Genomic DNA, 14,305 nt, shown 5'->3' with positions numbered 1-14,305 from the left:
AGCGGATGCCACATATACGGTGATAGGGGAATGATCAGTATGGATTAACCTGCATCTATATGTGTGTGTTGTTCTCCTCAGGTCTGGACGACTGTCTCCAGCAGTATGTGAAGAGTTTTGAGCGGGAGCAGATGGGGGGAGAGCAGCTGCTGCACATCACCCACCAGGAGCTGGAGGAGCTGGGTGTCACCAGAATAGGACACCAGGAACTCATCCTGGAGGCTGTCGACCTCCTCTGTGCGCTGGTCAGTCCGCCTCTGTTATTTTCTTACCTTCCCTCGCTCCTTTCCCCTCAAACAAGAATAATTTGATCATTCACCGTTTGTGTATTTGTATGTACGTCCTGTCCTATATGTGTGTGTTTTTTTTGTGTGTGGTAGGGTTGGTCAGACATATTGGTGCATGACTATTATGAGCCAAAATTCACCTTTCACACACAAATTGGTATGTATACATTTTGACTATCACATAACCAAAACAAAAAGGAATTGGCACAACCACAAAATACTATACTGACACTTTTTAAAAAGGGGCTATTACATACAAATAGCCAGTATGCATGAGTATTTTAGAATTCTTTTTGAGTCTAGGGGGGCTGTATGGATGATAATAAAATAATAAAATAAAATAATAATACACACTTTAGTGGTCAATTTGCTCTCTGTGCTGCCCTTTGCTAGAATCACTCTATGACAGCCACATTTGAGTGACACTTTCCAAGGAGATAGATCATGCAACCAGCAAATAAACTCTCATAGGTAGATAGGTTTATATATCGGATGTTGTTTATTCCCCCCCATCAGTTATTGATATTGGTTTAAGAAATGGCTAAAAAATCCTCTATCAGTTGGGCCCTACTGTGTGTTTCGTCTTGGTCAGTGCTGGCTGTGTGTGCAGTGGCCCTGCTCAGGATTAGGGAATTAGGGGGAATTAGGTGCTACTCTCCCTGAGAGAGAAAAAGAGAGAGAGGAAGGGAGAGACAGTGAGGAGAGAGAGAGTGAGGAAGAGAGAGAGTATGTAGAGAGAGTATGCAGGATGCACCTTATCTCCCAGGCACACATGGCTGGATTAGTTGGGGCTGTATGAATGTGAGTGTGTCAGTCTGTGTGTGTGTGTGTGTGTGTGTGTGTGTGTGTGCGTGCGTGCGTGCGCACACTAATCAGCACCACTTCTCATTCAAACGTTCCAGCATGGGAATGAGTGTCCCAGAGCAGCACTCACCATATGTCCTGGAACTGGACACACACACACACACACACACACACACATACTCGGGCACTAGGGGATGCCAGGTATCCAGACAAGGTGAATCAGTAGAAGTAGAGCTGTGAGTAGTTTTGAGGGTGCTGAGGAAAGCAAATCTCAATTGACCCCCTACTCCTCATCAGCTGTACTCCCCAGGTAGAGGAACAGTACCAGGTAGTGCCTGTAGAGAATGTGGAAACATGGATAGTAAAGAGAGATTCACCAGCAATGCCATCCATCATAAGAAAAAGCAAAACATGGTTCACTTGGCCCAACTGTTCAGACTTTCTTTTCATCATGCGGTAGAGGAGGGAGCTTCTGCAGACCTGGATCAATGCGAGTTTCAAGCGTTGACTGAGCTTTCAGTCTCGCTGTAAATGTGGAAAAGTCCCTTCTTTTATGCCTATGTAACCGAGTTTTGCCTGAAGCACCTATGCTAAGTAAGTTTCTGCGTGTGCAGTGAATCTCCCACATTAAAGAATCTGCCTTCACAGGGTGAATTTGCGGGGTTTCTGCAAGATGTGCTGGGAAATGAGCGTAGTTTAAGAATAGGATGACTCTTCATTCCAAAATCTGAATGGACAGGCTTGCATAAATGTGAAACATAGGTGTAATACAGGTATATTATACTTGATAGTGTGATAACTCTTTGTTTTACTAGTAGTCAGACCACAGTTTTGCTTAGTGTTATAACACAACATTATTCTGTCATCTATTTGCAAAGGATTCATTGTAATTTGCCACTGTTACATACATACATACATACATACATACATACATAGAAAATGTGCATAGCTAGCATGTTCTGTAATAAAAAAAAATCTGTAAACAAAACCTAATTAATGACATTTCTGTGCATGAAAGTCTCAATCTGGGATTAAAAGAACATGTATTATTAAACCTATGGATTGCGGGTGAGTATATAGGTTAAATTACACCCAGCAGGTCAGTGTCTCTCCTGCTAGATATGAATATAAACTTGCTTTGAATTTCTGTAAGGCCTTTAGCATTTGATGCTGGGTGAATCCGACCCATTAAAGGGTAACTTAGGTATTTTTCAACCTGGACCCTATTTTCCCATCTTTTTGTGTCTAAGTGACTAAAGGGGACAACAATTTTTGAAATTGGTCTAGTGTTGAGCGAGATCGCTTCAGCCGGCAGCCGCGAAACGGGCTGCAATGTAATCCAACGGGGTAAATTGCACCGTCAATGTAATTGCCACTGGCAGGCTCAGATTGTTATTATAAGTGTCTGACAACATTATGGAAAGGACCCTACAGAGAAATGAAACGTTTTTCTTTACCTTTCGCTTGATCCGGTCTGTGTGTAACTTCCTGCAACAACTCAACTCTCGCGAGACTTGGTTACACACAGACCGGATCAAGCGAAAGGTAAAGAAAAACGTTTCATTTCTCTGTAGGGTCCTTTCCATAATGTTGTCAGACACTTATAATAACAATCTGAGCCTGTCAGTGGCAAAAACAAGCACTTTTAGTGGACGTACATTGACGGTGCGATTTGCCCCGTCGAATTACATTGCAGCTCGTTTTGCGGCTGCCGGCTGAAGCGATCTCGCTCAATACTGGACCAATTTCAAAAATTGTTGTCCCCTTTAGTCACTTAGATACAAAAAGATGGGAAAATAGGGTCCAGGTTGAAAAATACCGAAGTTACCCTTTAACAAAATGACGCACATACTCCTAACATTCCTGATGTAGTGGTTTGGACAGCAACCCGGGCTCCAACTATACAGCATACCACCTCTGTCACTACTGCCATGACCAATCCAGGCTCTATGTCTCATAGGTCTTTTGTCTTGAGGGATTTCTTCGTAACCCGTAGATTGGATTTTCTATTTCTGACTGTGACCTGGCTCACTCTTGGTTAGCTCACTCTCTGAACTCACTCTGTCCCACACATTGTGATGTTCCAGCTCTCTCTATGTCTGCAGATGAGGCGGGATTTTCAGCTGTTTTCATCTTCCCTGTCTAGCATTTCTTGTGGGGTTCCTCAAGGTTCTATTTTAGGCACAATTCTCTTCTCTTTATATCCTCCCACTTCTCTTTTTATGCTCCCACTTCTCTTTATATGCTTCCACTGGGTCATATCATTCAGAGTTACAACATTTCCTTTTAGTGTTAAGCAGACAATACCCAGCTTTTTTTCCCGCTAATTTAAATAACCTCAAGAACTGTCTTGATGACATTAAATGTGATGGGACAAAAACTTTCTCCAGCTAAATAAGAGTAAATCTGAAGTTGTTTTATTTGGACCCGCTGATTCCGTCAAAATTCTTACAAACAACTGTTGTGATCCTCAAGTTTTGATAAAAGTCAGTTCAATAGTGAAAGACAGCTTCTTCAGCTTATAATTATCTGCCAAATCAAATATTTTCTCTCATTCCAAGATCTGGAGAAAGTGATTCACGCCTTCATCTCTTCTTAGTCAGCCTTCCATGTCCCACCTGCAGCTAGTTGAGATCACTGACAGCAGCAAGAGGGACCACATCCCCTCCATGTTGGTTTTCTCTCTCTAGTGGGATTCATAATTGATTTTGAGATGTTGGTGTTTGTTTTGAAGGTTCTGAAAGAGTTGGCCTCAACTTATATTTCTGATCATTTATGTCCCTATTTGACCTCTAGGGCCTTTATAGGTCATCAGACATGGGGTTCTTGGATGTTCCACAGTCTAGGTTGAAGCTTAAGGACTTAGTGTTACCATCGGGTTTGCAGTTATTGCCCCAAGACAGTGAAACAGCTTCCCCCATTATGTGAGGTCTAACCCTGACTCATTCAAAACTCTTCTCAAAACCCATTTGAATTCTCTACCCTTTGACTCTGTTTGATCTGCATGTATGAGTGCGTGTGTGTGTGTGTGTGTTTCTGTTTGTGCAAGTGATTTTAGTCTTTCTGCACTGTTTGTTGTCTGCATTGTTTTTTGTTTTTTAAACTTTGGTACAGTACTTTCATCAATGGTGGTTGTTTTAAATGTGCTTTATATGTAAACTTGTCTTGACTTGGTTTGAATGTTCAAGGGTATGACACTGTCACATCCATTAAGCTGCAGTCATTACAGGTCATTATAAACAAATCAAACCATTTACAGCCTCAAATTTGATTTTTAGGTGGCAGATACCATCAGCCCTTGTATAATGACTTCAGTCCATCATTTGGAGAGTAAATAGATGTCTTCAAACCAAGGGAAACATTTTTTAACACTGCATTGGTATTTGCACCACAGGTGGAGCTATACTCCAAACCAGTGGCCAACAGTAGAAGACTGTGGTTGGACTTGTCAGCTCCCAGGTGCATGTGTGGGACTGTATGAATGTAACAACACAGTCTCATAAAATTTTGTAAAATAACCACAAACTCTGAAACGCAGATTACGTGTTGTGGACACAAATTATGTGAAGATTATGTCCCGCCACCACAAATTGGATTACATTACAATAGCATGAATTGGACACACCATTTTCTCCTGTTCATCACATGAAAAGCTAACGGTTAAGTTTAGGCACGTAAACAACGTTGTCTCACGTTAGGGTTAAGTTTAAGGTTAGGGTTAAGATTAGGCAACTAAAACAATTTGGTTGAGTTTAGGATAAGGTTTTGGTCACGGTTAAATAAGAAACACTTTTGCTAAAAATTACGTCAGACTATTACCTGTTTCTAGTCATGTCTCCTTCATGTAATCCTTTCATGGTGGGAAAACCTATTTCTGTCACTCATGCATGGAGCACATATTTGCATCTTAACACACCATGCTCATTTCACAAAATTTCGGGGGACCAGGCTCAATGTCAAGAACACGCATGCTCCATCAACTTTTCCCTGGATAAATAGAGGTTAGATACTCCATATCTTGGTATAGGGGGCTTTAAGTGGACCGCAAAATCCTATGTCTGAGACTATGTAGCCTTACCGTGGAGCAAAATAGCTTTTATAGATTAATTACTTTTGAAAAGAAAAAAAAGATTAATGGCATAGTCCGCTTTTTGCTCCCAACATGCCATAAATGATGTTTGAGTGTGATGCTGAGGACAATGGTAGAAATATCAGCATAGAGGAGAGGCCACTCTACACATGGCTGCTATGGCAACCACATCGACATGAAGGTGGAGGGGGGTTCTCTAATGGCATCGCCCTCTTACTGTATTGATTTGACACACACACACACACACACACACACACACACATATGCACGCTCTGCTCAAATTATTTCTCTCTCTTCTCCTCTCTCTCTCTCTCTTTCTCACGCACACACACACACACACACACACAAACACACAATCGCGCACACACAAAGTCATTCAGGCAGGCGACACAGGGCATATTCCCCTGCTTCATCTCAACACTCTGTTCCCCGGAGAGTCCAGCACAGAGCTTTAGATCGAATCATGGACGAGCCTAATTACAGCTGTACAAACATGTACGTTCCAAGTTCATGTATACATCTACATCCACATAAAAAGAAGATTATACAGAGCACAGCGCATATACATGACCCAGTTTCAGTGAGATGCATAGCAGGGTACTTGTCTCTCTCCCTTCCCCTCTCTCTCTCTGTCTCTCTCTCTCTCATTTCCCCTTGTTTCTCCCCCTTTGCCTTGTCTCTTTCTCCTTGTCCTCTGCTTCCTTAGTTCCTCAGTTCTCGCTTTCTCTCTCTCTCTTTCTGTCTCTCCCTGCTGCCAATGCGAAACCCTCTCTGCTTTGTAGTCACTGTGGTCGTGACGATGTAGAATAGATCTAGAGGCAGAGGAGGAATAGATACGTCTAGCTCAGCCTGTGCACTGTACAAGTGTGTGTGTGTGTGTGTGTAGCATTCGTGTCAGCAGGAATCAGGCTCTATCAGGCAGGATATGACTGGAGGTGCCTTGGGAAGCTAAGCGCAATGTGGCTCAGTGGGTCTGTATGTGTGTGTATGTGTGTGTATTTAAAGGGGTCATAGTGCAGTAATAGGCCAGTGGACCGGCCTAAAATGCCCTTGAATTAGTGCAGAGAATGGCTGTTGTATATGAGTAGCAATGGTTCTTCAATGATGGAAAGTCTAAATTCACTTCATTCCACTCAAAATGACCGTTTATGGTTAAATCACTGCAGATCTTTTTTTTAATCCAACCCACCAACTTGTGAGCTGACCATTTAACCAGTATTTAGGCAGATGTAAGGTATGATTCAGTTAAAATGTGACAATACAAAATATATTCTAGCACTTTCAAATGATTGTTTCATGTTTTCTTGTGGGATATGTAAAGCATTTCAACTGCAATGTGGACCATCTTGACTTTTACTTTCACCTTTACATTTTGATCAACCTTTGACCTGGTGTATCGTTGTATTACAAACAAATCAGTGCCCCAAGCAACCTCCAACCATCTGATTTCTGAGTATTTTACACAAACATGACTCAACCATGACTGAACCAAAATGTTAATCACAGGGCCATGTTCTATAGGCATTGATCCTGTTGTACTGTATGTGTGTGTCCTGCAGAACTATGGCCTAGAGACAGAGAACCTCCGGACTCTGTCCCACAAACTGAACGCCTCTGCTAAGAACCTCCAGAACTTCATCCTGGGCCGGCGGAGGGGCGGACACTACGACGGACGGGCTTCCCGGAGGCTGCCCAATGACTTCCTCACCTCGGTGGTGGATCTGATTGGTGCAGCTAAGAACCTGCTAGCCTGGCTCGACAGGTAGGGACCACAACTGTGGCTGAATTAAAAGAGTTGAATTTCAATCATGAAGTGATGAAGGCCATATGGCTGAAACCTGGTAGCCAATATTCTAAATTTTCGGTGAAAATCAGCTTTTAGTATAGACTTTTTGTGGTTTGAACAGTCTAATCCCTATAGTAAAGGGGTGGGGAGGAGTATGCCATACCACCATGTTGATGTTTTTTTTCTCAAAGGTGAACATGTACCTCACAGCTTAACATGTCAACAACATAGTATTACTGTTATTTAGTCGATGGAGCCATATGTAGTTGACAAACCATACATTAAGTCTGCTATATGTGTCCGTGCGATAATGAACCCTATGTTTTATTTTTCAGGTCTCCGTTTGCCAGTGTGACAGAGTATTCATTACTGAAGAACAACATTGTGCAGCTCTGCCTAGAGTTAACCACCATTGTACAACAGGTGCAGACACACACACACACACACACACACACACACACACTGGATGCATGCACGTGTGCATATCCATCATGTGCATATATTACACCCACATTATAAAGGTCATGATTTGAACTGGAATGACAACACTGCAGTGGATTAGGATGGGGCGCATCAATATGGATGCAGCTTGCTTCTATGGATTCTAGGATGTGTAACATATGCCCACTGCCATAGGCGGTGTGCACCATGGCTGATGGTAGCAGCTCTCAGTCACAGCCTCAGGCAATGTGCTCATTCACTCACTGCTAGACCTCATCCCCAGCTTAACTTATGGGCCCTGATGGAGGGAGTGAACTATAAGTGTCTCTCTTTCCCTCACCCTCCTGTTTTCTCTCCTCCCACACCTCTTCCTCCTGCTCTCCCTCTGGCATGCTCCTCTTGTGGATTTACCACACACACTCATATTCACACAAACATAAACACAAACACACACACACACACACAGTTTCTTATAAACCTGCAGGTGCATGCGAGCACACTCTTAGATGCTCAGACTGTCGAAATCTCATTGTTTGGACAGAAACTATGGCCTTGTCTTGGACTTCATCCATGTCCTCCCTGTAAGACCCTGCCCAGTGTGTGTGAGTGTGTGTTTGTACGTGTGCCCAGAGTGAGTACTGGAGCCGGGCAGATAACACCTATCCCTTCTTACAAGGGCCAGAGGAGAGGGAAGAGGAGGGCCACCATAGGTTCACACTGGGCCAAATGAACATGTGGCTGCCAGGGTGGAGTGAGAGAGACAAAGGTGGCAACTCTGCCCACACCAATGCATCAAACAGATGAATTAACTGCTACCATGCACATCTGGTATATTCCATGGGCTGCTTTCCCAGAAATAGATTAACTATCAGCTATCACTGAATAACAATCTGTCATGTTCAAATAGTGTAGTTGGTGGAGTGGGTTTTTAAATCCTGAGGTGGCTTATGGAGCTCTAGGCAGCAGGATCAGATCTAGAACTGATCAATCCAATCTAATAGTCTGTCTAGATTATAAAGTAATATGCATATTTTGGAGAATTAGAAATGAGATAGCTGAGTGCTGTTGTTCTCCAGTACAAAAACAACAACAACAAAAAAAAGTCATCCACCTGACTTCCTGTTTGGCGTCTCATTACTCTTATTTCCTTCTCTCCTGGTCGCTCTATTTGGAAGAGACGGTTATTTGAGCTAATTTGCGGATGCCTGCATTGATGTTTTTCTCCATCTCATGTTTTCTTCCTTTCTCTCTCTCTCTCTCTCTCTCTCTCTTCCTGTCGCTTCACAGGACTGCACTGTGTATGAGACGGAGAATAAGATCCTCCATGTGGTAAGTTTCTGCTGTGTCACCGCTTCTCCATTCTCAGTGTGGTATAGATTTATTTCCTTCACAGTATTTCCTGTGTAACTTCTTATATGCTGAAGGCAGCATTAGTTTTCAGTCAGTTAGTTAGTTTTGACAATTCTTAAAACACCTCATTCATACAAAGGCAAATGCATAATTGTATAGTTAAAATAGTTAAAATCTTGAAGCATTACACAAAGTCATTGGTCTGTTTCTATCACGGTCCTAGCTGTACCAGGCAAGAGGCACCATGGCACGCTCAACAATGACAGCTATTAAATAAATGCTGAAGACTCTCATCCAGATAAGATTACTATCCTTGTGCTTGATTTTATTTCAGCATCCTTTACTCTCAGGTCCCAGCACACATGAGTTTACAGAACACAACAACATATTCCTAAACGACTAAACAACTCATTTATCGTACAAAGTACTTTGCCGTTTTCCCAGATGTTACAGCTAAAGTCTGCCACACAGAATCCACATTTTCTGAAACATATCTCAAGTCAGTTTCTAGTCAAGTCCTAGTCACTTTCACTTAACATTACAACCTATACCGGCAGCTATTTTGCTTCTAATACGCATTTGGTTTAATTCAGCTTGGGAAACAAAATTGCATGAGTTAAAGCAACACATTGAAATGAGAGCAGGTAGGCTGGAGCCACTTGAAACATCTAGTATCGGTCCTTTGTGTGTGTGTGTGTGTGTGTGTGTGTGTGTGTGTCAGAGAACTCTGTGTGTCCAGTTTGTATGAATTTGTGTGAATTTGGGGCACAAAATGGTGCAACCCACCGCAGTGCAAGCTGAGAGGCTGAGGCCAGCTCCTGTGTGTGTGTGTGTGTGTGTATGTGTGTCTGCGTGCGTGTGTGTGTGTGTCAGAGAACTGTGTGTGTCCACGTTGTGTGAAACCGAGTGAGCAGCTAGTGTCTGATGCGGGCTGACAGTTGGATTGGGACACTTCCTGCTGCCATTCAAGGTCAGGCGGGGTAAACCAAATGAAGAGTTAGGGAGGGGGGGGGGGGGAGGAGGTATTCACCAAAAAAACTGCTTGAACATTTTGTGCCAAGATATACCTATATCAGACCCTGTGTCAATATGAGGTAAATATGCAATTGTATCACTCAATAGGGTAAACAATACCAATCATAAGACTGCACTGATGTGTTGCTCTGTTCTCATGGTGTGATGCCCCCCTGTGAGAATCACACGCCCCCTCAGCCTTTTGGTTACTGTGGTTTACCTCTGCTGCTGCAGCCCGATAATGACCGAGGAGGGTGGCATCGGGCAAATTCAAATATTTAAATGGGTACACGCACACACACACACACACACACACACACACACATACATACATACACACCTAAAAAAAACAACAAAAAAAAACACTGGGTGCCAGACTTATAAAGGCTACGCATGACTAAGTCTGTTATGTGTGGGAGGTTTATGTGTGAAATAGGGAGACAGCGTGAAGGGAGAGAGAGGGAGAGAGAGAGAGAGAGAGAGAGAGAGAGGGTGGAGGTGTTTGTTTTTAGGCGCTGCTTCCTTGCTTATCCTTGTTTACTATGTGCGTTAGAAATTAGTGGAGGTGAAGGGACACACACACACACACACACACACTGATGGAGAGGTTAAAGCAGACAGAATGATGGGAAAATCTCCCAGCCTCCGCCTCCAGTGGACGGTGCACAGCCAGTGTGTGGTACGGAGACTGTGTAATGCGCTGGTCAACTCTGCTGTAGCTACTGTAGTGGTGGTTGTACGTTTGTCAGCTTCTGCTCAATAATGCAAAACTCACTGCTGCTCTCCTCCCCTCTAGACTACGGCCTGCAGCAATCAGATGGACAAGGATAGGGTGTGTGTGTGTGTGTGTGTGTGTGAGAGAGAGAGGGAGAGGGAGAGGGAGAGGCAGAGGGAGGGAAGAAGAGGGAAAAGATATGAGCATGTGTGAGTCTGTGTGTTTGATGGAGCGTGAAGTGTGTATGAGTGCGTGTGTGTGTGTGTGTGTGTGTTTATGTGCATGCATGCATAAGGATGAGAGGAATTACATAAGACTGTCCTAGTTGTGTATTTCCCTCTCCCTTGCTTTCTCCCCTTTCCTCCCTCGCTCTCCCTCCCACTCTCTCTCTCTCTCTCTCTGTCTGTCTCTCTCTCTTTCTGTCTCTGTCTCTGTCTCTCTCTCGCTCTTCCCATCCTTCCCTATGTCTGCGCTCAGGTTCATATTTTGCCGGGGTGTATGTTCATGCATGTGGAGAGGATGTATTACGCAACTGTGATCGGTGTGCACGTATTAGCGAGCGAGCGGGCGCGTGTCTGTCACGCATGCACGTGCAGCGCGCATGCGCCAGAGTAAAGTCTTTCATGAGACGAGAAGGTGAGAGCCGGTGAGGAAGAAAGCGAGCGAGAGAATGAGAATGAGGGAGGAAGGGGGAGGGGGAGGTAGTGTGCAGTCAGAGCTTAATCCATTTGGCAGTGTACTGTGTCTGGCTTTCTGTTTGACTGCTCTTAAATCTCACGCCAGCCAGCCAGCCACATAAGTTAACTTCCCTATAATCTGCGCTCTGATTCCCCGGAGGCGTGTCAGATGAAAGCTGGGTGTGTCAGAGCTGGAGGGGTATAGACTCCACGCTGGTGACTGGCCTTTTGTCTGACGGCCCATGTTAATCCCAGGTCAAGACTATTAGTCTAATGATCAAAGAGAAACACGAGCAGAGTCACAACACTGTCACTCGCAGTGGCATCTGACTGGGGACTTTATGTACTATTTATATAGGCTGGATTAGATGTACACTGACACTAGTTTTTCCCTGCTTGTTAATGCTTTTTCAATGTTTCCTTTCCTCAAATCGAATCTCCTCAAATTGAGGCGCAAAGGTTTGTTCAGTGTGTATATGACATGAAAATGTGGTCTTGGGTATCTCATTACATAACGTGTTAAAAGAGTATGGACACGTTGACTATAGCATAACATCATAGTATAAACAGAAAGCTAAACAGGCAGTGCAATGTTCAAACAACTGACCTAGAAAAGGGTGGAAGTGTGGAAGTGTGTGTGTGTGTGTGTGTGTGAGACAGCGAGAGAGAAAGACAGAGACAACATAAGCATCGCATACCCAGTTCACTGAAGATCCTCCACCTTTTCTCTCACACTGAATGAATCATAGGCTTTGAGCTGTGCTTTGTGTGTGTGTGTGTGTGTGTATGTGTGTATGTGAGATTGAAGATCTGCTCTCCTCATTTTATAACTATCCAGTAATTGCTCATTAGGATTGAGGTCAGATTGGAAGATAATTTTTTGCAGGACTGATCATTGTGTGTACAGTGTGGCATGCATGTCATGTTTGTGTGAGTGCGATTGTATTAAAATGTGTACAGAATGTATATTTTTCAGGGTGTATGTGTGCGTGTGTGTGTGTGTGTGTGTGTGCCGAGCAGCGATGCGGTGAGGCAGGATAACCAGGGTAACGGTCTGTGTTAGCCCACTGCAGTCAGTCAGCCAAGATTAGAAGGCAGAGATGCCGCTGATGATAAATTAACTTTCATGCGTGACCAAGCAGACAAATAGCCTGAAAAACAGTCAAGGTTTATTTAGAACAAAGCCAAGGTGAAGCCATGCTTTCATTTGGCTTATCTGCTCTCATTTACTCACGGGGAGTAATATGCATAAGCAACATCAAAATTACAGTGCAGATAAATCACCCGCTCTACAATGTATTGATTTTGCTCAGCTCATGTGGCAGACGAAACAGCCGCCACCTCCCCCCTCCCAAAAAAACAAAAAAAACAGCATCAATGGAAAAATGTGCTCTCTAATTTAGATGTTAGAAAATGTCATGGGAGGCCCTGCGGCTTGGCTGGTATGGGCGATGTGTCGGACTGTCTGTGATGGTGTCTTGTGGGCATGCCTGTGGACAGACTGTGACAGGAAACAGTTTGTGTGTTGGAGTGATGGAAGTGGCGATGTGGAACAATCTGATGAAATGATTTCTGTTTCACCTCCTCCAGCTAGGTCACAGCGTCCCTCACGGACCAAAACCAATCTCAATAACTCTCTGGCTTTCTGTTTTTTTTATTTCTCTCTTTCTCTTTTTCTATCATTTTTTCCCCCCTCTCTGTACCTCCGTACCTCTGTCCCATCTCCAGTGTAAGACCCTAGCAGGAATATGCGACCACATCATCTCTCTGTCGTCGGACTCTCTGGTCTCCCAGTCTGCCCATCTGGAGGTGGTCCACCTGACCAGCATCATGCCTAGTGAAGGGCTGGTAGGGGTACACACACACACACACACATATACATGCAATTGGCCATTTTTCCTCCATGTGGATTATATGATGTGTACTGAACCCTCCCTCCTCCTGTGTGTGTGTGTGTGTGTGTGTGTGTGTGTGTGTATCAGGGGATGTATATCAAATCGACGTACGATGGACTCCACGTTATCACCGGAACCACGGAGAATGTGAGTTTTCGTTGAAGACTCAACACTCAAACAACCGCAACCCATGGTCACCTGAAGTGTACTCCGACACTGAATCTACGCCTCAGTGTCTCCTGTGATATTTTCTTTTTTTTTTCATCTCTCTATTCCCTATGCCCTTTCTCTTCCCTTCCTTCCTCCAATTTCTCGCTCTGCAGTCTCCAGCAGACCAGTGCAAGAAGATCCACGCAGGGGACGAGGTGATCCAGGTCAACCATCAGACAGTGGTGAGTCAGACACGAACCCCCGCAAGTAGGCTATCTAGCGCTAAGGCTAGCTTCCCGACACATACTGTACTCATGTAGGATCATGGGAAATGTACTTTCCATGTGTTTCCACTGTGATTGCATACTGCAAACTGTCTTTTGTTCTCCATTCTGTGCTATGTTGAGGGGCTGTCAAGGTGCATGGACTCTGCCACCACCACCGCCACCACACCACTACCGCCATGGTGCTTTCTGTCCTGTGACTGTGTTGCCATGTAGGCTAATCAGGCATGCTGGGGGAGCAGATTATAGGAAGGCTGTTGCAAGGCCCTTGCTCAGTCCAGTACAGTGCGATTGTCAGTTCAGTCTTTCTCGAATTTGTGGCCATTGTTGAAACCCCCGGAGGAGGCCTCTGGTTTGAAATGTGAACTCATGTTCCGCTTTCAGACTTGAATAAATTGTAGTTCTACCTTCAAGCAAAGACTCATCACATGAGAGGGGAGCAGAGAAATGGGCAGCCATCTTAAATGAAACGGTGCCTTGTGAGAGTATGTGATTGAGTGCGCTCTCTATTGCTTTTGCTGTCAGCTCCAACACAAACGATTTGTTCCAGCATTTATTTGAGATTTGTGAGGGGGAAAAAAAGGTTTTTTGTGTGTATGTGTGGGAGTGCTTTGAGTGCTTTTCCGCAAGTATTTCCTTGTACGTCTCGATAGGTGTTGCTCATGCGAAAGCGTGCATGATGCGCCGGGGAGCGGGGTTGATTGACGCGTGAGGGAGCTGTGTGTTATCTCTCTCTCTCTCTCCTCAGGGTGACAGTGCAGATCGCACCCTGCCAGGCTCTCTGCTCCAACCCCTCATTACTCCCTCAGCTA

At 44.3% G+C, this 14,305-nt stretch overlaps 1 protein-coding gene across 1 annotated transcript in view; it reads left to right on the top strand.

Moving 5' to 3' along the window:
* Positions 1-14,305, top strand: part of LOC139930656 (connector enhancer of kinase suppressor of ras 2) — a 53,553-nt gene that overhangs the window by 14,776 nt on the left and 24,472 nt on the right. Inside the window, exons 2-8 of the mRNA XM_071923889.2 lie at positions 82-245; positions 6,741-6,943; positions 7,303-7,390; positions 8,696-8,737; positions 12,893-13,012; positions 13,147-13,206; positions 13,383-13,451. Coding sequence (XP_071779990.1) covers positions 82-245; positions 6,741-6,943; positions 7,303-7,390; positions 8,696-8,737; positions 12,893-13,012; positions 13,147-13,206; positions 13,383-13,451 — 746 coding nt within the window. The remainder of the gene's footprint in view (positions 1-81; positions 246-6,740; positions 6,944-7,302; positions 7,391-8,695; positions 8,738-12,892; positions 13,013-13,146; positions 13,207-13,382; positions 13,452-14,305) is intronic.

The sequence above is a fragment of the Centroberyx gerrardi genome, chromosome 16 (genome assembly GCF_048128805.1).
Source record: "Centroberyx gerrardi isolate f3 chromosome 16, fCenGer3.hap1.cur.20231027, whole genome shotgun sequence".
NCBI classification, from domain to species: domain Eukaryota; kingdom Metazoa; phylum Chordata; class Actinopteri; order Beryciformes; family Berycidae; genus Centroberyx; species Centroberyx gerrardi.
The sequence above is the reverse complement of the archived record's forward strand: the minus strand, read 5'-3'. Positions and strand labels throughout refer to the sequence as shown.